Source organism: Vespula vulgaris, chromosome 10 (assembly GCF_905475345.1).
Source record: "Vespula vulgaris chromosome 10, iyVesVulg1.1, whole genome shotgun sequence".
In the NCBI taxonomy this organism is placed as follows: domain Eukaryota; kingdom Metazoa; phylum Arthropoda; class Insecta; order Hymenoptera; family Vespidae; genus Vespula; species Vespula vulgaris.
Genome location: NC_066595.1, coordinates 2,975,001 through 3,001,402, shown reverse-complemented (window position 1 = coordinate 3,001,402; position 26,402 = coordinate 2,975,001). Strand labels below are relative to the sequence as shown.

General features: G+C 31.7%; 1 protein-coding gene across 3 annotated transcripts in view; it reads right to left on the bottom strand.

Annotated features, from left to right (window-relative positions):
* The window catches only part of LOC127066967 (zinc finger protein 497-like), a 38,623-nt gene extending 12,647 nt beyond the window's left edge, over positions 1-25,976 (bottom strand). For all 3 annotated transcript variants that reach the window (XM_051001347.1, XM_051001349.1, XM_051001348.1), the window contains exon 1: positions 25,830-25,976. In XM_051001347.1, coding sequence (XP_050857304.1) covers positions 25,830-25,932 — 103 coding nt within the window. In that variant the 5' untranslated portion in view covers positions 25,933-25,976. The remainder of the gene's footprint in view (positions 1-25,829) is intronic.
* Positions 25,977-26,402: the final 426 nt, after the last annotated feature.

Below are 26,402 nucleotides of genomic sequence, written 5' to 3'. Positions count from 1 at the left end.
TAAAAAAAAAAAAAATCGAATTACTCTTTTTTCGAACTTTTTCGAGACTAATTACTTTTTTTCGATCTTTTTTTTTTTCTTCGAATCGTAAGTCAAGTTTTTACGCTTGTAGTTTCATAACATTCGGAAATAAGAAATAAAAAAGAAACAGAAGAAAAGAAGAAAAAAAAAAGAGATAGAGAAAAAACATATAAACGTCCAAAAGGTTTCGGAAAAGAATGATTCATTTATTAAAAAAAAAAAAAAAGACCTTTGGCATTAAAAATTAATATTTTCGTATTAATAAAAAATACGACATTATTGACCAATCCAATACAATCATATCTAAAGAATAGTTATATGTTTCATAATATATAAATATATATATATATACATTTTTTCTTATGTACGTAGAAGTTAGTAGGAGTAGTTTAACTGGTAGTCGATATAAGAAGACACAGTGTTTAGTTTGTTTGTCGAGACACAATACGACGAGAAGAGGAATAAGAAGACGTAGAAGATGTAAGAGAAGAAGGTTGGAGGATGAGAGAAACAGCAAAGGGCAATTGGTCGTTCTTTCGATGTAGTATGTAAGTACTTCTTATTGGTTGTTGCCTCCGGCATTGTTGCGCTCTTCTTCCGGGCGCGCATACAAACACCGTTTCGGCCTTTGTACCGAAAATAAAACCTATTTCTTTCTGTTATACTATACTAAAGAATCGAATTATTGTGTAACCGAACAAGGAGGACGAGAAGATTTTGCGAACGATCTTTTTACGAAAGATAAAACGATTCTTTTTACGTGATATGTTTTTTCCGGATAAATAATTTCATTTAACCCCCAATCTCGCGTCCATCTTTTCTTCTTTTTCTTTTCTTTCTCTTAAAACAAGAAGATTTTGAATAATTTATTTATTACAGATTCAATAGTCATAATAATTGCGCAAAGTGGTTACTATTAATATACGCTCTTTTCACATGAAGAATGTTTCTTGTTTTTTTTTTTTTTATATTTCTTATCGGCCGATAAGAAAATGATCGAGAAAAGAAAACAAATTAAATATCTAAACTTTTAAATAAAACTTTCAACGATCTAACAAGATTTCGAATGCTTCTCTTTTATTTTCTTTCTTTTTTTCTTTTTTCAGGCTACTAAAATAAAAAGTTTTTGAATAATTTATTTCTTCGAAATGTTATAGTCATAATAATCGGGAAATGGTTATTATTGTTAAACTCTTCTTCTATATGAATATTTTTTTTTATATATTTCTTATCGATTGATAAGACGATTAAAAACAAATTAAATATTCAAACTTTAAAAAAAAAATTTTCGATTTTAATAAGATTCCAAATACTTTTTTTAGACAACTAAAAATAAAAAGGTTTTGAATAATTTATTTATTCGAAATATTATAGTCGTAGTAAATAGAAAATGTTTATTGTTAATATATTCTTCTTTTATACGAATATTTTTGTTTATATTCCTTATCGGCTGATAAGAAAGTGAGAAAGAATAAATTAAATGTTCAAACTTTTAAAAATAATTTTCGATTTGATAAGATTCCAAATGCTATTTTTAGACCATCAATTAAAATAAGAAACTGTTGAATAATTTATTTATCAGAGATTTAATAGTCATAATAATTGGAAAATGATTATTATTGATATACTTGTTTGATATGACTAATTTTTTTTTTCTTTCAAAATATTTCTCAACAATTGATAAGAAGAGACGAGAAATAGACGAAGAACAAATGTTATATATTCCGCTGATCGAAAGAAATTCGTCGATATTTTAAATAATAAATAACCGATAATCACAACTTTCAGAATATCATATGGATGCATTTTATATTTAAAATGCTCTATAAAAAAAAAAAACCAAAAGAAAAAAAAAAGAAAGAAAGAAAAAGAAAAGAAAAGAAAAGAAAGATCTAAATATACGGTTAGGTTGAAATATTAAATGAATTTTCGTCTATACGTCCGAATAATAAAATGTAAATTACATGGAATTAATTTTACTGATAGATATCGCAAAGCGTACTATATACGTATAAGAGAAAGGTTTTACTTTCTCGATTATATGGAAACGTGCATGTGCTTCTCTCTCTCTCTCTCTCTTTCTGTGTGTGTGTGTGTGTGTGTGTGTGTCTACTTCGTTGCTAAGTTTTCGGTTGATATATAATCATATGCATATAAGTATCGTTTTGAGGTCGATCAGCATCACGACATTCCTCTTGTCTCGAATATATATATATATATATATATATATATATATATATATATATATATATATATATATGTACACACACACAGGGCATGGAACTTAGGTCCGACAAGTTTGGATGAAAGAGAAAAAAAGAGAGAAAGAGAGAGACGGTACCTGTCTTGCGATCCAGTCGCGTTTTTCTAGCGACAGAGTAAGAAGAAGAAAGAACGTCGGTGAGAAAAAGAGAGAAAGAGAAGAAGAGGGAGAGGGTGGTTAAGTGAGGGAAAGGAGGAGAATAAGAGGAAAAGAAGGAGGATAAGGAGGAAGAGAAGAAGAGGAGGAGGACGTGTTTCAGTCGGGGAATCCCTCTTGAATGACGTTTCGTCGGCATTACAACCGGTTTGCCGGCGTTAAATTTCTCGTCGAACCAAAATCGTCTGCTCGAGAGAATTATCCTTCGAAATGGTAAGAGATTGTACGTATATCGTACCTATAAGAAAAATGCGGCTAATCCTTCTTGCTCCCGAGAAAGAAAAAAAAAGTGGTATAGAGACGGAGAAAGAGAGAGAAAGCGAAAGAGAGAGAGAGAGAGAGAGAGAGAGAGAGGGATAAATAAATAAATAGATAGATGGATAGAGAGATAGAAAGATAAGTAAATAAATAAAAAGATAGACAGAGAGATAAATAAATAAATAAATAAATAAATTGATAGGTAGATAGACAGATAAATAAATAAATAGATAAATAGATAGATATATAGAGTGTGAGAGAGGGAGGAAGAGATATAGATAGATAGATAGATAGATAAAATGTATACGTGTACATATGTGTTTGTGTGTTTATGAGAGAAAGAGAGAGAGAGAGAGAGAGAGAGAGAGAGAGAAAGGGTCTAAGAAAGTTGAATAATAAAAAGAATTGTTGCATCAATCGCGATTTGAAATTCAACGAATGAGTACTGTATTTAAAAAAAGAAAAAGAAAAGTAAAAGAAAAAGGAAGGGAAAGAAAAGAAAAAGGAAAAAGAAAAATAAAGGAGAAGAAATGAAATGTTTCTAACCTTTCTAAAAGAGAAGATACGCACGGATATTTTATTTTCCTTCACTTTATGAATTTTACAATAGATACGGGAGGATTTCAAAGAGATCGATGTAAATCACCGATCATCGTTCTTCCTCTTTCGCGTGTATATAAATAAAAAATTTAGTTAGCGCTGAAAATAAGATTTGCGTAACGATGACGCAAATAATATTATATATATATATATATATATATATATATATTTATCTGTATATATGTGCATGTGTCACACGAAGGAGGAAAGAAGCGACCTTTTTTCCTTTCTACCTTTTCCGTTCGACGAAATAATACCGACGCTATAACCATGAATTTCGTGGAAAATAGTTTCGACACGTTAGACGAAAAACTAAATAATTACTGAGACGTGTAAATAATTATTGAAACCTATGGAACTTGTTTCCTCATTCGTATCTAATTGTGCCACGAATTAAACTCGCCTAATTATCGACAATCGATCTTTTTTCCGTCTTTTTCCCTTTTCCTTTTTTTCCTCTTTTTCTTTTCTTTCAAATCAATTTTCTTGATAAAAAATTTAGAATATGAAAAGTTAGATATAAGCAGGAAAACTGTGAATCTTCTTTTCTTTCCTCTTTTCTTTCTTTTTTTTTTTTTTTTTTTTTTTTTTTTCGACGATTACAGATGTTATAAGAAGCGTGCAAATATTTTTTTCGTAACAATCTAGGATCTCATGGAAAATCGTAGATATATATATATATACATATATATATAAAATAAATATATATTATAAAAAAAAAATCGTGATACAGCAAGCAAATATAATTTATTTGCATTTTCACATTTATCATCAAAACGTGAAAATACTAAATTAAAAAAGATAAAAAGAAAATAGATATAAAAACTGATATTCATATAAATGTATACAGAGTGCAATTAGTCAATTTGTTTAAAAAAAAATTGAGAAAATTATCTCGTTCATAAGTTTTTTGAGGATCAAAAATGAGAATAAGTTCAAAATTACATATATATATTTTTTTATACGTATATCGTGTAAAATTCTATGGTTACAGAGAGAACTTGGAATGGGAATGGGAAAAAGAGGACGCGTCAAAACCGATCGTACCGTTTGACATCGAACCACTCGAAGGACCTTCGATTATAACGCGTAACTGACAGTACATGCTAGCTAGCTAACAGGGACACCTTACTCGTGAGATGAGTGGTCGTGCTTGAAATTCCGTAACGTCGTCGTGACCAATAAACGATCGATCCTCGAAGAAATTCGAAAAAGCTTGGAATTCGATTACAGGATCGAATCCGATTTTCTTTCGATTAATCGAGATCACTATTCGAGATTTTATAACATGCAATATATACTTTTGTCTTTTCTGTTTCTCTTTACTTTTTTCTCTCTTCTTTATTATTTTTTTCTTTTTGTTATTTTTCGTTTTCTTTTTCTCCATTCCAAATAAAATACGACAATAAATAATTTTAATTTGTATGATCGAACTTATAATATTTATCTAGCTTTAAATGTAGTATACACATGAATTATACACACGCATGTAGACATGTGTATATATATATATATATCAATTTTATAAATTGCATATCGAAATAACTTGGTTAATGTAAACAAAACAGAGCAACGCGTATGTTCGTTTTAATTATTTATAAACTCCAGATATATAAATTTTATTTATTTCCTTTTTCCTTTTCAAAAATAATATTTTTCTAATAATTTATATTAAAAGCAAAAAATACGTAAATAAAATAAAGTAAAATAAAATAAAATAAAATGAAATGAAATATCTAAAAATTTATATGAACATTCAAATTCATATTCAAATTATTCTAGATAACATTTATTTTTTCTTTTTCCTTCGTGCGTTACCGATGATAACACTTTTCTTTCTTCAATCTTTTTGTTTCTCCTTTTTCTTTTCTCCCTCTCACTCCCCATTCACTCTTCTCCCCCCATATAACACACGAATTTAATTAGAGGATAATTCATTTCATCGTGAAAATAAACTTTTGCACAGACACACACAGACGTATACGTTGTTGGAAGAGAAACGTGGAACGATAGGCACCCGAAAGATTTGCCGGTTTAAAACCAGCACGGCCTTCTAAAGAAGAAAGTACAAGTAGTTTAATAGTCGAACTTCCGAGACTTGGAAACGTTTTCACCAAACTTTCGGCGAGCTTTCAAGTTTATACGGACCTACGGTAAAGCACATATCCGATAAAGTTAAGATTTCTTAGCCGGAACGCTGGACATACTGGATATATGTAACTTTTATATATTATATACACGTGGGCGCACATACGTATGTATATATATATATATATGTATATATATAAAGATGAATCCGAAATTTTGAAGGAATTCAAAAAGCTTCATAACGTAAAACGTTGATTTTTTTTAATCATATCTAAAAATATTTAATATCTAGTTTGAGTCTGACAAAAATTCGTAATTTTTCAATAAAATAATCATCGATAAATATAACGGCAAATGCTTACGGAAAAAAAATAAAGAAAAAAAAAGAACAATTTTGTAGATTAAAAATACCGAAAGATTTTCGAAGAAAATTTTGCATCGAACTTAAACGTAAACGTTAATTTTATTACGTACGAAATATATTTATCGTTCGATAGTTTAGACCAAAAATTCGTAAATTTTCAAGGAAATGATCATCGACAAGTATGACGGGCAACGTTGTGAAAAAAGAAAAAAGAGAAAAGAGAAAGAAGAAGAAAGCAATTTTCAGTCTGAAAATATCAGAAGTTTTTAAATCGAACTTGTACGTAAATTTGATCGAAATTAACTTATTTTTCCAATTCAAACGAATGACGTAAAGAATCGTTTTCTTGAAAAAAAAAGAAAAAAATAATAATAATAATAAATAATTAAAAAAGAGAGAAAAAGAAGGAAAGCTGGTGTACGTGTCGTATAATATATATAAAAAAAAAAAAATCTTAAAAAGAGAGAAAGAGAGAGAGAGGGAAAAAAAAAGATAAAAGAAAAAAGAAGAAAAAAAAAAGTAATTCTTCTCTTTACCAGAGCCAATCTCTCTTCTTCGTCTTTCCCATTTTAATTTGTCATTTAAATGGCTCCCTTTTAACGATAACCGAATATCATCGCAATTAGAACCGTAGAGCGATAGAAATATTCTGTATCGGATTTCACGAGTAACATCAACCAATCGAAATTGACCGATATCGATATGTATACCGATAATATATCTACGAATGGGTCCAATATATTTTTTTTATTTTTATTATCGATATACTTGCGCGCGCGCGCGCGTGCGTGTGTGTGTATACACACATATTAAATGATTAAAAAATGATTTCCTCATTGAACCGTGTCGAAAGACAACTTATCTCGCGACTTAAGCATAATCTATATAGGATAGACTAAAATTCAATCTTTAAGCGAATTGAAAAGATCCAACGTTGTTTAAAAAAAAATCAGACACCTTTTTCAAGATTTTTCAATTTAATTTTTGTTCAGATAGTAAAACTACAAGTCTCTAATTGCAGACCTAAATCGAGCATCTCGAAAAATATCGAATTGATATTTAAAATTTACTTAGGCAAAATTTTATTTCTCCCCTGGGAATTTTTGTTCGCTAATCTTACACTGGATATCCCAAAATATGTGGGAAATATTTTTTATGACGACTTCAGTATATTACAGATGAAAAAAAAAATTATTTATCTGAGCAAAGAACGATCGAGTAAGATTTATGAAGAATATTGTGGATTGGTCGAAAATTAAATTCGCTATTACGTACGCTTACGTGAACTTTTTTTCTATTGTTTAAATATATCTAAATTATTCTTAAAATATTTTTCGCTAATATTATAAATAAAAGATTACCTGTATAAATAAATAAATAAATAAATAAATAAATAAATAAATATATGATATGTATATATAGATGTGTGTGTATATGTATACAAGTATTTATAAACGTTTCTCACGCGAGAAATCGAAAATGGCGTAGATTTTTAAGCGGAATACTTTTTTTTCGAACAGCTTCCTCCAGCCCCGACCCGAGCGTTAAAAATTCTACGATAAATTATTAACAATAATTTTCTCTTGAAAATTTCATGCGAATCACAATGTGTATCTAAATCCATTATAAAAACAAAGTGGTAGAAATTAATTGACGAAAAAAGCTGACGCAATTAAAATGTTTAAATACTTTAGATAAAAAACGATCGTTAAAGCTGGTTATCCAGAGTATGAACGATAATAGTCATTCTGGGACGTGTGGAGAGGTACAAAACAGAAAAAAAAGAAGAAAAAGGAAAAAAAAATGAGGGAAAAAAAGAAAAAGAAAAGAAACAGAGAGAAAGAGAGAGAGAGAGAGAGAGAGAGAGAGAGAGAGAGAGAGAAGCTACGAATATATAATTTCTATAGGTTCTACAAATTCCAAAAGTTTATACGTGTACACATACACACACATAAAATATACTATGCACACTGTCGGATATTTAAAAGTTGCGACGTGAATTTCTCTCTCTCTCTCTCTCTCTCTCTCTCTCTCTCTCTCTCTCTCTCTCTCTCTCTCTCTCTCTCTCTCTCTATCTCTATCTCTCTCTATTTCTCTTTTTCTGCCCATAGAAACATTCCGTCGGTAATTAAAGATGAGTTTGCATTATTTCTGCAAATGTAAACACGAATTTACGAGATTTTATATAGTATTAATTGTATTTATACATACACACACACATATATAAAATTAGTTTTTTCAATTACTTAGTCGATGAAATCTCTAATTACCCAGCCCCTTAAATCCTGTCGAGTAAACAAAAAAAAAAAAAGAAGAAGAAGAAATAGATTTTTCCTCTAACTAGAGAGAAATCAGAAAAGGAGAGAAAGATAAAAAGTGAGAGAGATAGAGAGAGAAAGAGAGTGATTCCAAGTTGAAAGATAATAAAAACTCGTTCTCGAATAGCTTCATAAAAATACGATTCGAAAGAATGAAAGGGTGGGTGTTGGGAAGGGTTAGGAGGGGAAGAAACTAGTGGACCGATTACTAAGAAATTCTTGGGTGGAGGGGTAGAATGGTATTTTCCAAAACCATATAGATAAAGAAGGGGAAACTAAAGAAAAGAAAAGAAAAGAAAAGAAAAGAAAAGAAAAGAAAAGAAAAGAAAAGAAAAGAAAAGAAAGGAAAAGAAAAGAGAAGGAAGGAAAAGAAAGGAAAAGAAACGGAGAGGAAAAAAAACGAATAAAAGAAGAAAAAAAAAACAAAAAAATATATATATATATAAGGAAGAAGAAGAGGAAGCTCGAAAACTCGCTCCGAGATGTATTCCCATCGAGTCCCAATGGTCGGGAAAATTCGAGTGACTCGAGTAACTCGAGAAATTTCACGTTCGACCGCTTCCTCGTCCTCGCCCTCGTCCTTCTCGTCCTCATCATAGATAATCGTCATGGTAGTAGTCATCGTAGCAGTAGTAGTAATAGTAATAGTAATAGTAATAGAGTAGTAGTAGTAATAGTAGTAGTGGTGGTGATGGTAGTGGTGGTGGTAGTAGAAGAAGAAGTAGTAGACGTCGTAGCGGTAATCGTAGTGGTAGTCGTAACCCTGTAGAAGAGGGCTTCTCCAAAAATTCGAGGGAATGCAAGTTGCAAGGGGTTCAGGGGGGCGAGGGAAGGGGAGAAGGGATGAGAGTGGGGGTAGGTGTAGGGGTAGATAGAGGTAGGGGTAGGGGCTGGTGTTGTATCATCGATTCGTTGGAAAGGAGCACGCGATTACGTGCTGGAAGTCGTCTTTACGATTTGTTTTGGCGGCGAGAAGTGAAGAGAAGAGAAGAGAAGAGAAGAGAAGACAGAGACAGAGACAGAAAGAGAGAGAGAGAGAGAGAGAGAGAGAGAGAGAGAGAAGAGCATAGGGTAGAAAAGAGAGAGAGAGAGAGAGAGAGAAAGAGAGAGAAGAGAAAGAAGAGAGAGGGTGCTTGATCGGAGGCCGAGACACATAGAAAAAGAGAGAAAGAGTGTGCGTGTGAATGTATTTGTGTATATGTGTGTGTGTGCGCGCGCGATGAAGGGACGAAGTGGGAAGAGAGAGGGGAAAAGATGGCCCGTGGACGCGCAGGCGCACCTTTTTCGTCGGACAGCATTTTTAAAGATTTTTCCTCCCGACTCCGCGGCTCGTAGATTTAAGTCGCCCGGGTCGATTTGCCAATGGCGCGGCGCCTGCACCTTTCCCCAATTGGATCAGTTTTTCCTACCGTTCGTATCACCTTTTCTCTCTTTCTCTCTCTCTCTCTCTCTCTGTTTAGCTATCTATTTATTTCTTTCTTTCTGTATATCTATCGCTATCTCTATCTATCTACCTGTCTGTCTATCTCTGTCTGTCCGTCTGTCTCTCTGACTGTTTCCCCGTCTCTCTCTCTCTCTCTCTTTCTCTCTTCCTCTCATTTTCTACGATATTTCCGCGTTTTCAATATTTTCGTTCTCAATTCTTTTTTCTCCTTTTTTAATTTTATTTCATTTCATTTTATTTTATTTTCTTTTCTTTTTTGTTCCCGTTTTGTATTGTTTCGTTTTGTTTTGTTTATCTTCGGCCATTTTTATGTTTCATATTATTATTGTTATTATTTTGATGTTTCGTTGGGTCCAATTTCGCTCTTTCTTTCTCTCTCTCTCTCTCTCGCTCTTTTTGTATCCATCTATCTATCTATCTATCTATCCATCTATCTATCTATCAATTTTTTACTCTATACTTCAAACGAATTTGTAAGAATTCAGATGAATGGATATACATCCCATACGCGTGGATACGTTAGCTCATAATATAATTCTCATCAGAATAGAGAGATAACTCGTTCGATTTCTTTATTATCCTGCTCGAAATAAATAAGATGTCCTTTGAGAAAGGAGAGTGGATTTTCAACGATTTAAAAAGAAAAAAAAAAAAAAAAGAAAAGTAAACTCATAGGATAACGAATAAGGAGAAAACTTTCTCACGAGCGAATCAAACCAATTTCCACTCGATTCTGTCCTGTTTTCCAAGAGATAAAATTCGCGATTACGTGAAAGTCTCATTATCGCCGCTTGATACCGGTTTTTTGTATACGTACGTATATAAAAGAAAAATAAAAAAGAAGAAAGAAGAAAAGAAAATAAAAAGAAGTGGAAGAATAAAGAATATATAAATAAAAAAGGAAATAAAAAGAAATGTATATATATTTATGTATACATTTAAAAAGAGAAAGAGAAAATGAAAAACGAAAACTCGTAAGAAGACGATGGAATATTCACGAGTAGGACGAGAGGAAATATTGATGCCGACGATTTTCTTGATGATTATTTAAAAACAAAGAAAAGAAAAAAGGAGAGAAAAAACAGAAAGGTGGAAAAAAAAAGATAGAAACAAAAAGAAAGAAGATCTCTTAGCGTAAATTGAAGAAAAATATACGATGGCGACTAGGAGTCGTGCGAAACGTAGATTTCCTATATTGAAATACGTCGAAAAAGAAAATCTCGATTGGTCTGATTTTACGTTTTGATCTTGTTCCGCCGGCAAATGCAAATTAACTTGTTTGCTTTCATTTGGATTCGCCTGCTACGAAATAATAAGGTTAACGAAGCTACTGCTTGGATATTAGAAGTTGCTCTCTCTCTCCCTCCCTCCCTCTCTCTCTCTCTCTCTCTCTCTCTCTCTCTCTCTCTCTTTCGCACACACACATACAGACAGCGCTTTTAAACGATATCTCTCTCGATGATTCGCATCCGTTAACGATCCCTATTGGCGGTCTCGATTGAGAGAAGAAAAAAATGAAAGAAAGAAAAAGAAAAAAGAGTTATGTCTTATATCCATAATAAACGTATATAAATTTTGCAATATTATATAGCAACATACTTTTCCATTGCATTAACTTTCTCTGTAACGTTGATATGTAATAATAAAAATATTTAATAATAATAATAGTAAAAATAATAAAAATAATATTAATTAAAATAAAAATAATGATATTAATAATAATAATGATATCAATAATAATAATAATGATAATGATAATAATAATAATAATAATAATGATAATGATAATAATGAGCTGTGCGGAAATGATCGAGCATGTTTATTTGCATTAAACGAATATGGAAAGTCGAACGATTTTCCGATAAGTAGAGTTTTTAACGGGCGTCGGATTAATCAGGATGCATATCTAATATCCATCTATCTATGTATCTATCTAATATATATCTCGTTTAATATAGGACGATGTTTGATAACATCCTTCGAGTTTAATATAAAATGTCGTCGAATTAGCGATCGAATCATATGAAGAGAAGACGAAAAAAGATGAAGACGAAAAAGAAGAAGGAAAAAATTTTAAAAGATATTTATTCTAGTTTTATGCGTGTGTGCGTATGTGTGTGCAAATAGTTCTAACCTCGAGGACGAAGCATTAGAACGCGTAAACGACCTTTACAAATTCGTTCCTCCGATAGATAAAAGTCAATTAATGGACGAGTGAATTGGTTAACGGTCGAAGGTCACATATCCCGCAATGATTTCGCCAACTCTTTCCTTTCACAGATACAACTAGCTAACCTAATGCAAAATATCGACGAAAAAAATATGACACCGAAAGAAAATGAATAAAAAATGAGAAATAAAACGAAAGAAAACAAGCAAAAAAAGGAGCGACGCTTGAATCTAAAAATTACAAATTATCATTTGTAATCAGAATTTAATTCGCGAACGGCAATGGCTGTCGCAAAAAAACAATTCTCGGAATTTTTAATACGCGTCGACCGTTCAAAAATTCCCAACAAGTAGATCAAAAGTTACTAGATTGATTTTTAAATAATCTATTGCCCTTTTATCGAGACCTTTCACGATTAATTTGTTCTTTTTCATTCTTGCAGATTATGCAGAAACAACAATTATTAATAAAAAAAAGTTCCTAAGCATATAGTTCTTACGTCTCGAAGAAAAAAAAAAAATAAAAAAAAAAAAGAAAAAAGAAGAAAAGATTCTACCTAAAAAGTCTCGGAAAAGTATAATCGATTTTTTAATATCGTCCAAGAACTTTTGGCCAGGCCTGTATCGAAAAATTTCCATCGTTGACCAATCCGACATGACCTTCTAATTCGATGAATCCTTTTAAAGATCATTTTACTTCCATCGAGTTTTTGCAAATTTTTATTTGATAATGATTTTTTTTTGTCTTTTTCTTTTCTGTTGGAATAGAAACAAAAAATGTTTTCTCTTTCTTTCTTTTTCTTTTTTTTCTTTTTGAAACAAGGTCCGCAGAATCTACGCATACCGCGATTGAAATGAATGATCGCTACAGCGAATGTGATATTCGAATTCCACACGGACTGTCCGGTGGTAACAGATGCATACATACATGCATGCATGCATGCATACATACATACATACATACATACATACATACATACATACATACATACATACATACATACATACATACATACATACATACATACATACATACATACATACATACATACATACATACATACATACATACATACATACATACATACATACATACATACATCTACTCCCATTTAAAATCGTCACCGACGACGACGACGACGACGACGACGACGACGACGAGGACGACGACGAGGACGACGACGACGGGTCGCGAATCCAATGCCAAATCAATGAACGGGGTCGTGTGTGCCTGTGATCATATCCTCCTCGTAGATATTTTACCCCCTCTTTTTTATACTTTATCTCTACAGGGTGGCTTCGCTTTAATCGTTTTACAAACTTAGTTTTGTAACTAATTAGTTTCAACTGCCAAAGTGATTTTTTTTACTTTCTTTGTTTCTTTTTTCTTTCTTCTTTTTTCTTTTTCTTCTTCTTTCTCTTTTTTACTTCTTTTTTATTTTTGTTTTTATTTCTTTTTTGAATGAAACGATTTTAACGAAACGATTAATCCTTTAAAACAAAAAAAAAAAAAAGGAAAAATTGTCTACACTTTGATCGTTAAATAATTTACGGGGCTTTGCACACGGACTATTTTATACACACACACACACACACACACACACACACTCTCTCTAGTTCCAACTATAGAAGTTAATGTTTTTTTTTCAATATATATATGTATATATAGGTATTAAACATGAACGATTTTGATGGAATAATTAATCGTTCGAATCAAATATTTCTTTCCTTTTTACACTCTGATCGTTAAATAATTAATGCTTTATACATGGATAATTTTTTCTTTTTTTTATTTATTAAACGTGAACGACTTTGATGAAAAATAATTGATAGTAGGAAAAATATATTCTTCAATATTCAAATTTTGTTATTAATATTTCTCTTTTCTTTTCCTTCTATTTTACCACAAACTACCCCTATATAGCAATGCATTATTCGTTATTTATTTTTCAATAATTTTATTTAAGTTTTTGAGGAGATGGGGAGGAAATATAGAAAAAATAAAAAGAAAATAAAAAAAACTAAAAATAAAATCAAACGTCCGTTCGCGAATTTTGAAGAAACGAAGTATTATCGAATGATGTGCAAAGTGAAATATATATATATATATATATATATATATATATATATATATATATTGAACGCTCCGGGGAGACGAAAGTATTGGGTAGAAACGAAATGAAAAAGAAATACGTTATATTCGTCCGTATGGAAATGATTTCATATCACGGTGCGAACCCGTACTACGTTTTAATCGAAGAACGATCAATTTTAACGGATTAAAAGTGACTTGCACCGATCGACGCCGTGTGTTGCACGAAAGAAATAAAAGAGTCATGAAATATCATAGGCGATATAAGAGTAATGGCGAAATCCGGCGGTGCGGGCTACGATCTCGTTCGGGGGTCACTGAGAGAAAGGCGGGAAGGACGAACGACTAAGAGAAATAAAAAAAAATAAAAAAAATAAAAATAATAAAAACGGAATGAAAGAATCGAAGAAGAAAGAATTTCGTTGGATACGACGAGGTGAAAATATTTTTTTCCTTTCTAAAAATATAAAAGACGGGAAAAGAAAACGTAGAAAAAGAAATCAATGATAAAATTGTGAGGGAAGAAAAGAAAGAGGGAAAGAAAGAAAGAACAAAAAAAAAGAAAAAAGAAAGAAAAGAAGAGAAAAGAAAAGAAGAGAAAAAAAAGATAGAAGAAAAAAAAATGTAGGAAAGAATATCAACGTTGTTTCGAAATTTATTGTTGTGTACAAAGTTCGTTCGAAATTTTTTATACGCGAACGAGAGGGTGGTTGAACCTGAAAATTCCTAGTTGAGGGCAAAAATAATGTTACTAGGGGATTTGAAATATCCATCGTGGCTTTTCCATAATTTTTCGAGCTAATTTTTTCCTTTCGTTTCGTTCTTTTTTTGTTTTTTTTTTATTTTTTTTTTTTTACGATAAAATTAGCTAAATTTTTTTTGACGAATTAATTATACGTACTATTTTTCGAGAGAGCTTTGTTCGCGCGAATTTCTTTTCTCCCTTTCATTTTTTTCTTCCCAGATTGTAAAACGTACCTAAGCGAGGTCAAAAGTTCCGAGACGATTTGAAAAATCAATCATAGTCAGATTTTTTCAGACTGGTCTTTTCCTTTCTTCTTTTTTTTTTTAATTTTTTTCTCAAACGATAAAATTACCTACGTGATGTAACAAATCAATTTACATACGCTTCAATCAGGTTAATTTCTTTTTTCTTTCCTTTTCTTTTTTTTTCATTTCTTTTTAAATCGTAAAACTACAAGCCTAGGTACTGTATTGGAAACACTTCTAAAGAGATAATTACGATTCGTTGCTTTAGAATTTTGCTGCGAAAAATTAATCATTACAATGAGAAAATCAAAAATTTTTTATTCAAAACTCTTTCAAACAACTTCTTCGTTTCTCGTATCGATGGAAAAGAAAAAAAAGAAAAAGAAAAAAAAAGATAAAAATAAACTATAACACATATATATATATACCGTGCGGTTTGATTATCTTTTGGATAATCCCAAAGAGGGATTATCTGATCTCCTTATTTCATTTTATATCTTGGTCGACACGTTTCTCGACCGAATATATCGATTTCTCAGCGAGATAATTCGCTCGGATTATGAAAGTCGATGATACATAATTTTTTTTTTAATTCCTCTTTTCTCTCTCTCTCTCTCTTCCTTCTCTTTATATATTCTTTTTTCCTTCCTTTTCTTTTCTCTTCTCTTCTCTCTCTTTCCTTTCCTCCCGAGATCGAGATAACGTCGAAGCGCGCGAGCTGTTCGAGGTTAACATACTTTCTCTAAAGCGTTTTCCCCGTCACTTGAAGACTAGTCAAACGTAGTACGTACATACATACCTTTAATACATAGATACATAAATAAATACATGCATACCTACATATATACCGTTTTATATACGATAGCGTATATTAGACAAATTTGTTGAAAATCAACAAAGTTAAAAAGAAAAAAGAAAAAAAAAAATATACGTGTACGAAAATATCGTCAAAGTTCCGAAGAAAAACATACATATGCATATATGTATGTATGTATGTATATAAGTATATATGTATGAGAGTATGAAGAACTACGAAGAGAAAAAGAAAGAGAGAGATATACACACATACGTGAAATAGGTGAAGCATGAAAAGGTTGCCATACTGAGATACACTTTGTCACGGTAAATTATCACACTTGGTAGGAAATGGCGTCGATATAAGATCGTTTCTTTTCCTTTCTTTTCTTCTCTTCCTTTTTTGCATTCAAAGCATCTCGTTCGAATAAAGAAAAAGACATAGAGAACGAGAGAGAGAGAAAGAGAGAGAGAGAGAGAGAGAGGAGAGCAAAGAGAAACATCGTGATAAGGAATCGCGACAAAGTGCAATTATTCGAACGATAATTACTTTAAATTATAATAAGAGACAATATGATGAAACAGACGATCGAATTGCGTAAATCTTCGACTATGAGAGAAAGGGTGGGACGTGTATAAGAAAAAGGTTGGAGAGAGAGAGCATGATGGAAGGTGGAGGGGGTTTAAAAAGAAAGAGAGAGAGAGAGAGAGATCAGAGGAAAGAGAAAGAGAGAAGATTGGACTAGAAATCATAGACTAGTTAATCCGTTCGGTCGATCAAGCTGACACAAACGTTAACGACAAAACGTTTGCTATATAATATAATATTATATACTTATATCGTATATAACTACGAGTTTGATATCTATTTATTTATTAAATAGATCAACTTCTTTTTTCTCTCTCTTTCTTTCTTTCTTTCTTTCTCTCTTTTCGATAATTTCTATCCACATTTCGCGTGCATCTATATTAGAATTTGTTTCTTCCAAGAAGAAAGAAAGAGAAAATAGGAAAGAAATTAAAAATTGAAAAAAAAAAAAAAAGAAAAGAAAAGTTGTTGGTTGAGACTTGACAAAATTTTTTGCAGACGATAAAATATAACAGTTAATATAGCGTTAATATAATATTCGTGTCTAATGTATATAACGTTATCTAATAACTGAGAGTATTTTTTTTCTCTTCTTTTTCCACTTACCCCTTCTCCCGTCCACCACCCACAGCCACCCTTTGTTCCCGATAAAACAAATTCAATTTCTTTTTTGAATGATATTCACAGGATGGAAAGGTCAAAAGTTAGTAGGCGATTTAAAAAAAAAATCAAATATTCCTACTCGAAACTTTTTAGGTTGATTCTTTTTCTTCCTCTCCCTCACGGATCGTAAATGTATATACAAGTCCAAAAGGAGTAATCGATTATTATAAAAAATCGCTTTGGAACTTTCGACCCATCTCGTATTTTATATGCATACATACATACAATATTATATTATTTCGAAAGGGATATTAGAAAAATTTTTGTTATTTTTTCTTTTTTGTTTTTACTTTCGTTCGTAGACTTTATTCGATGTTATGCAAAATCATCTTTTCTCTCTCTCTCTCTCTCTCCCTGTTTACGTAGAAATACTACAGAAAAAAAAATGGAAAATAAAAAAAAAAGGAGCAAACTATCCTGTGCGTAAAGAGGTATAGTGCGCGTGTGTATATGTGTGTATATATATATATATATATATATATATATATATATATATGCATGTATCTATGTATGTACCTACTTTTTGCACGACTAGATTAGAAAAGTTATTAGCGATGGACCATACACTAACGATGAATATGCGCGTACTACCTTCTCTATAGGAAGTTATACGAACCTCCGATATTACGTTGCTTTGAATTTCAAAGATTCTTAACCGATTGAAGCTGATTCGATCGAAAACCGGAGAATATAAATTCAAAAGATCTTTCGACTCTTGAGTCCATCATTTTTGCTTTTTTTCCTTCACGCACCTATCAAAAATGTAATAATAATGATTAACTGGAGAGGAAAAAGATTCGCATTTCCCTTTTTTTTTTTTGAGGAATTTTCAAATCTACAGGTAAAAAAAGGAAAAAAAAGAGTAAAGAATTAATTCCAAAAAATATCGGAAAAGGGCAATTGATTTTTAAAAAATTATCCCGAGCAATTTTTATGAATTTTTAATAATCTCAAATACGAAATCGCACGTCCATTTTGCAAATTTTATTTAGGCGTTCTCTCTTTTTTAAACTTTTTCACTAGGAAATAAAGTTTTTATATCGTCCATCTATACGAAGAGTTAATTTTTGCTCGAGTAAGTTTAACATACTAGCATAATTTTTTTGACAAGAAGAAGAAGAAGAAGAATAAGACATAAAAATTTAGGATTATAAAAGGATTCACGAGACTAGCGTATATAAATAATAAATTTTTCGCGTTGAAAGGATTTTAGTTAGTAAAAAGATGTTAACAGGTAAAAAAATACAAAAAGAAAAAAATTATTTTTTTCTTTAGAATCTAAAAAAAGAGAATATAAAAGATCTTGCGGTTCTCGCGTGCATTTGCTTTTATCTCCCTATTGCTCGACTGATAAGAAGCCGACGAAGGAGTCGAGTATGAGCGATCCATTTCGAAGTGTGTGTATGTGTGTGTGTGTGTATATTCATATGTATAATACTACGTATATCCACTATTGACCGTCTTGAAAGTTTAAAGAGTCTTCGCAAATATTTTCTTCTATTTTATGGGAAGAGAAAAAAAAGAGTATTAGAAAATCGCTAATAACGATTCTAATGTTCCAAGAATGAAAAATATATTTCACGATTTCTGAATCTGTCGAAAGTTACAAAATTTTCGTTCGATCTATCGATATCGACATATGTATTAACAATACGACATCGAAATTCATTTCTTTATTTATCTATTTATTTATTTAGTTATTATATTTCCGATTAAAAATCAAAACCTTTACGAACGAAAGAAAAGAATTTTAAAATGAATTAATGCAATAATTTCGAAAGACAAAGAGAGAGAGAGAGAGAGACAGAGAGAGAAAGAAAGAAAAAAAAAACAAAATGGAGATTGTTAAAATAAATGTTAGGAAAAAAAAAATGAAAAAGAAAAGAACTAAGAGACTTGTTTTTTCTTTTTCTCTCTTTTTTTTTTTTTTTTTTTACTAAAAGATTCGAAAGAAGGTTCGAAAAATATAAAACTATAAGCTGATTCGAAAAAAGACTTCCTAATAACCGATTACAATATACTATTCTTTCTCGAGACTTTTTCAGATCGACTCTTTTCCTTTTTATGACGAGTTTCCTAAGTTTACGAAATTGTACAATCCGAAAGAACAGAAAAGAAAAAAAAAAAAAACATTAACAAGTTCGAAAAAGAGTAATCGATTTTAATCTGAAAATATTATCTAGGAATGTTTGGTCCAGCCTGTATTAGTCAACAAGTTGATTTAAAACCGGTTGTTCCTTAATAACAATAGTTATGCTTAGTTTTTTTTCTCTTCTTTTTTTTTTTCTCTTAGAACCGAAATGTCATGGGACGTATAAAAAAGATATGAGAGATCTGGCCTTCTTCCTTTTCGTAGACCTCGTTCAAGGTCAATATTACGTGTTAACAGGATTATATCAACTATGGCAACTATAGAAGAGAATCTCATTCTTGCGAATAAGGAAAAATTGTAAAGAACATTTACCAAATGGTAGATATATACCGATATCTCTCACATAGAAATGAGTTCTCTTTCTCTCTTTCTCTCTCTCTCTCTCTCTCTTTCTCTGTTTGTGTATTTGTGTGCGAATGTTATTGCGGAACTGTCTCGTAAACTTTTCATTCGATACTTTGCTCGGTGAACGACGATCGTTCGTTTAACAGCTAGCTGTACCAAGTATTTCGAACAAGAAAAAAGTACAAAGATCTTTTCCTCTCTCTTTATCTCTATCTCTCTTTCTCTCTCTTTTTTTTTTTTAAGTATAGCAAGTATATATCTAAATTTTTGGTTCTGATCATTTTAATACTGAATACTTACAAATTATTATTATTATTGTTATTGTTATTGTTGTTGTTGTTGTGATCAATATAAAATTTTAATATAAATTTTTAATTCGATAATACGCATATCCAAATATTCTAACGATAAGAGACCTATATTAAAATGTACATTAGATATTTACATGTATATATATATATATATATGTATGTGTGTATATATATATATATATATCGGATTATCATTAGATAAGAAAAACCTATATTAAAATGTAAAGTAAATATTTAAGATATTCCGATTATTCATTAGATAAGAAATCTATATTAAAATGTAAAAAGTAAATATTTAAGAAATTTCTTCGTTATTCATTAGATAAGGAACTAATATTAAAATTTAATGTAAATATTATTTAGAAATTCGGATTATCATTAGATAAGGAACCTATATTAAAATCTACATTAGATATTTGGATATTCTGATCATCATCATCATCATCATCATCATATATATATATATATTCTCTAGTTCTTTGTAATTCATCTATTATATAATTTTATTCGTTTTTATCCCTATCATTTATTATAGTCTTTTCTTTTTTAAATTAATATTTAATATACTCCTTCTCTCGAGTATTTCTTGAAAATCGTATCGTATATTATTTGATCCAAAAAGTACAAACAAGTCTTTTTACAAGAGAAATAAATAAATAAATTTTAGGAAGAAATTGGACCAAAAAGATTTCATTTAGTATCGTAGACTTTTTTCTTGAACAAAAACGTATATATATATATATATATATATATATATATATATATATATATTCTCTCTCTCTATTTTCTCAGTCAGCGTTTTAATCGTTAAAAGTTGCAAAGTCGTCGGATTATCACGAAGAAGTGTTCAACTTTGCTAATCGTTTAGTCACAACGTATTTACCGTTACAACGCAGCACTTCTCTCTCTCTCTCTCTCTTTCTCACCGTCTAACAACAACCTACTATTATAGACGAATCGATCCTCGTAAATAAGAGAAAGTATCTTTGAAGTTGAGTTCTGTTGGCCAAGCGCAGAATCAAAAGGATCAAAACGTCGTTGGTCCCGTTGACAGTCGGATATCTATGTTTTTACCAGCTTGCATCTGTCAAATACGATCGTTGCTGAATGCAACGAAATTGCAACGGATTTCAAATTTGTTACGTGCTCCATTCGACATTCTACCAGTCACGATCGAAAGTGGACATTTTAATTTGTTCTGCGATCTTTCTATCGCGCCTATCACAAACGTTTCTGTCCAAAGTAATATATATATATATATATATATATATATATATATATATATATATATATATATATACACACATATACTACGTACACGTACATTATTTAATATTCAAAGTTACAGACAATTATATTCTAATCAAATCTATCGACTATTCTCGTTTAACACGTTCAATATTCATCGAGTATTAACAGTGACTTGCATTAAATTTTACAGAGATTATTTGCATACTATGATTTTTTCAAACATTTCCTTCGGCGATACGTTATTCGCGTTGGCGATTTCGATGAGCGATCCAACTTGATACGTTCCGACGAAATTTCTATTGAATCTAACGAAAGGTTATTTGCGTATATTGATTTTTTAAAGATTTCTTTCAATGATACGTTATTATCCCGTTGACGATTTTGATGAGAGATCAATTTCATAGTTCCGATCAATATTTTTATTAAAGAACTTATCCGAGAATGATTTTAACACGTCGAATTATCCTTGACGGGAATTAACAGTGCAGCTCATTAAATTTTACTCAGATTATTTGCATACTTTGATTGTTTTTTTTTCTTTCTTTCTTTTCTTCCTTTTTCATTTTTTTCTATTTTTCTTTAACATTTTCCTTCGACGATAAGTTGTTCCCGTTGACGATTTTGATGAATGGATCAACGACTAAGTTTCCGATGAAATTTCTCATCGAGAATTTATTAAAATACGGATTTCATTATCGAAATTTCTAACCGCGACACTTACGATTTTTAACAGCAAGTATGTATTCACCAATATATAGTCACCAAATGTGAAATGTATGAGAACGAAATCACCTGTATCTTTGTCTTTCAAGATTCCTTGAATTTTTAATGAAAAACCAACTCCCAAGGTTGTAATGAAATTTCTATTGAATTTCATAAACGAGGATCCATTTTTGAAAATTCCTAATATTATAACGCACAATGTTCTTAATAATGAGAGAAGTTTAATATAAAAATGATTTCAACTAATTTTACCCTTTAAAGGTATCTTAATATTTGATGAAAAATAAATTTTGATATTCTAATAAAATTTTCTATCGAATTTACTTAAAGAAGGAATAACTTTCTCTTTTCTTTCCTATTTCTTTTCTTTTCTTTTTTTTTTTTTTTTTTATTGCTATAACAAAATCCTCTTGCGATAACAAAATTAAAATATATGAGAGATATATTTAATTCGTATAATTAATTTACAAAAAAAGAAAAAACAAAATAAAAGAGAGAGAGAGAGAGAGAGAGAGAGAGAGATACAGAGAGAAAAGAAAAGAAAAAAGAACGAAAGATTTCAAACGTTTAAATGAATATATAGATTTATGTAAAATTCTTTGGGAATGAATGAACGTGAATAATGAACGTTTTAAAAACGTCGATGACGTTACAAAGCCTAAGATTGAAATTATATTGATGATGACGACGATGACGCCGACGACAGCGACGACGACGACGACGACGACGACGACAACGAAACACCGACGAAACGACGATGATCAAACGATCGGACGATCGTAGCTCGATCGTGGCCACGAAGAGGTGGATCTTGTTGAGATCCTCTCTCTCTCTCTTCTTCTTCTTCTTCTTTCTCTCTGTCTCTCCATCTATCTATCCTTTTCTCTTTAGCTCCCTCGCATTACGAACCGGCTCCGACGTTCACCTTGACCGGCGGGAACAACTCCATGTCCCGGACACGATTCCCCTCATCAGAGGATCACCAAAAATCGAGACTCCGAATCTTTCTCCTTGGCTACTTTTTGCTTAGACGCTGAATCATTCTACACTATCGATAAATCCTCAATACTATTTACAGCAACACGTACTTAAATAATCGATATATATATGTATAGAATCTGTATATATGCACGACACCTGTTTTATTTTATTGTCGTTATATTATTCTATATGTGTGTATGTTATAATATTATGGTACGCATGTATTTTATTATCGCGTATATGCTTATTTTTATTATTGTATTATTATGTTATTGGAAATAGTTAATACTGCACTGTTATTGTATGCATTGTGATTTGGAGTAATTTTTTTTTTCTTTTTCTAAGATCAAGGTAACAACTTTCTTCGTTTATGCGTTAATCTTTTTTCTCGTTGTTCTTCTCTTTTCTCCTTTAAATCAAGCTTTTTTTCCTATTTCTACTTTTTTTTTTTCCTAATTTCCATGGATATTCGATTTTTCTCATGATTTTTAATTAAAATATACATACATATACATACATATATATATATAAATTTCTTTTTTAATATTTTGTATGTTGTGGAGAATATTAGTTTCATTTAATTGTTATCAACAAAAATATATTTTCTAATATTGAATGTTTTATACTGTAAAGAAGATTCGTTTCGTTCAACTGTTGTTAATGATTTAAAAAACAAAGAAAAAAAAAGAAAAGAAACAGAAAAAGAGAGAGAGAGAGAGAGAGAGAGAAAAGAAAATTACAGATACTGTTCCAAGATAAATTGAATGGTTATGAAGTTGCGTGTGGTTCTCGTGCGTGTTATTAAGAGTATGTACGGTACATTTATAATGCAGCGATAAAGGAAAGTTAGCGAGAGACACTCTTACATAATTCGATAAAATCTTTCTTAAAGGACGAGTCGAGCGATTTCAACCCTTTTCCTTTTTCCTATTTTTTTTTCTTTTTCTTTTTTTCTTTCTTTTTTTCTTTGTTTACCAAGGAAAGCAAATGAGGCACGTTAAAGGACATAGTTTCGTGTATCGTCGAGATTAGAAATTAAATATTATCTAAAATTTGTATCTAAATAAAAGTTCGAGATAGAGAAAGAGAGAGAGAATAGGAACTATTGAAATTTTTAATACAAAAAGTATATTAAACGAAATATAATATTTTTTCAAATATAAAAAATATGGAACTCCAACGTGTCGGAGAATTACCCAACGCAATAATAACAATTTTAAATGAAATAATATGTATATCCAAAAATTGTATCTAAATGTAAATAAAGAATCTGAGGAAGTGAAATTGAAATTTTTAGTAAAAAAAAAAAAAAAAGGAAAAAGAGAAAAGAAAAAAAATACTAAATGAAATGTTATTTTTTCCGATATAAAATATTGAACGTTTCGACGTGTTGGAGATTAGCTAACATAATAATAAAAATTCGAAAGTGGAGATTAAGTTATCTAAAATTTCTATCTAAATGTAAATAAAAATCTGAGAAAGTAAAGCTGAAATTTTTACTACGAAATATACTAAACAAAATATTATTTTTTCATATATAAAATATTGAACGTTCCAACGTGTCGGAGAATTACCTAACGCGATAATAAAAATTCGAAATTATAGAAAAAGTTATCTGAAATTTCTATCTAAATATAACATTCGGAGTAAGCGTCGTTAAAATTTTTCACGTATATAATATACTAAATAAAACGTTATTTTTTCAGATAGAAAAGTATCGAACGATCCAACGTGTCGAAGTAATATTGCCTGGCGTATAATAATAAAGATTCGCAATTTCATATTAAGTTATTTGAAATTTCTATATAAATAAAACTCCGAGCAAGCGTCGTTGAAATCTTTAATATATAAAATATACCAAACGAAATGTTATGTTTGCAAATAGAAAAGTATCGAACGATCCAAGCGGTGTTAAAGAACGGTTAACCCAATGATAAAAATTACGTTAGCGTTCGTTTAAAGTTCGGCAGAGCCGTTTGTCCTATAATATAAATCATTATACGAAGAATAATCGTCTCTCCCTCGTTAAATCGCTATCCCTCGATCGTAGAGAACGCGAACGAGAGTCCACGGTACTTTGTCTCCTCTTCGGACGTTATCTGGTCGGCGCGAACAAGCCTCCTGTCCCACGCATACAAGCCCCCCTTTTTCGACTTTAAATAGCTTCCAATTGGATTGTTCGTCGAACGCGTTACCGTCCCACGTCGACTCGTTCTTCGTGTTTCGTGGCTTATCAAAACTATAAATAAAGACGCTGATCTCTCTCTTTCTCCCTCGCTCCCTCTCCTTTCTCGAAACATTTCTTCTTGGTAATAATATAAGGAAAGCAAGAAAGAAAGAAAGAAGGAGAGAAAAAAAGAAAGAAAATAAAAAAAAAGGAGAAAAGAAAATAAAAGAAAGAAAAGAATTTTCTAATTATTCCTATTTTCTCGTTCGTCATCGATGAAAAAGTCGGAAATCAATTATAAATGAAGTTCGTACATTCTTTCTCCCCCATACGCGTATCTTACTCTGCGTTTATAAAATATGAACAGAGCCGTTTGTTATTTTGCTATTCATTGTTTCTTTTACTTTAGAGTTCTTAGAAAAACTCGTTAAAACCACGTGTTTCTCTTCTCTCTGTCTCTCTCTCTCTCTCTTTGCTTATAGTCGTCGGCGCGTTTGAAACGTCGCAAGAGAGAGGAGAGACCACTTCTGCCGGCTGTTCGTTCATACGTTCCTCGCTTCCATCGTTTCATCGTTCCATCGTTCCCACGTTCCTACGTTCCTATGTTCCTACGGCGTTCGTTCGTTCGTTCCTACGTTCGTTTAGCCGCGACTTGTTTTCGCGTGCGACGCGCACGGCGCGTGTGTCGCGACGGCACAGTAGGTAGGGCGATGCGGTGGGGAGTGAGGCGGAGTGGGGAGCCGCGCGATGGCCCGTAGGTGGGGGTAACGGAACGACGTAGCCGTGCGAGACGGCGGGAAAATTCGAAAGCACGCTTTTCGTATAACTTTTTGCAAAACAAAGACGGCGCGACGCGCATAGCGGATCGAGATTTCGCGGCGCGCGTAAATCATCCTTCGTTTTCGAAAGTTCGAAACGAGCCGGGGAGAAAAGAAAAGAATCGAATAGAATACGACGATGACGACGACGACGACGACGACGACGAAACAGAACAAGAATAAGAATAAGAGCAAGAGTAACAGTAAGAACAAGAATAAAAGGAATAAGAATAAGAGGAAAGATTAAAAAATCTTTTTGATTATTACTCACCGGAATTGTAGTATTCCTTAAAGTATCGCGTCGCCGCACGCTGGACGATCGAGTAGTACAAGTTCACGTAGGACGTCGACTGGTTCTGTGCTGAGAGCGCCATTTACACTGTTTTTTAGCGCGCGCGCGCGCGCTCGCGGCTCACACAACACCGTAGAATAATAATAATAATAATAATAATAATAATAATAAAGAAAGAAAGTTAATAATGTTTAGCGATGAGAAACGCGTTAGCACGTAGGCGCGTTCTCGACGACGAGGAAATATCTTCGGATCGGTTGACGGTAGTTCTCGTTCCAGTTCTTCGAATCTTCCTCGTCCTCGTCCTCGTCCTGCACGGCGACGGTCGCAGGATTGGCGCAAACGAAACGCAACGCGAAAAGACGCGCGTAAACGCGAAACTGTTCGCCGCCTTGATCAACGACTTTAACGACACTTTTATTAACGTCAGCTTTTCCCTCCGTCGTCGTCGTCGTCGTTGTTGTTGTTGCTGTTGCTGTTGCTGTTGCTGTTGCTGTTGTCGTCGTGGTCGTATCCGTCGACTTCGTCCTCGTTCTCGTCCTCGTTCTCGTT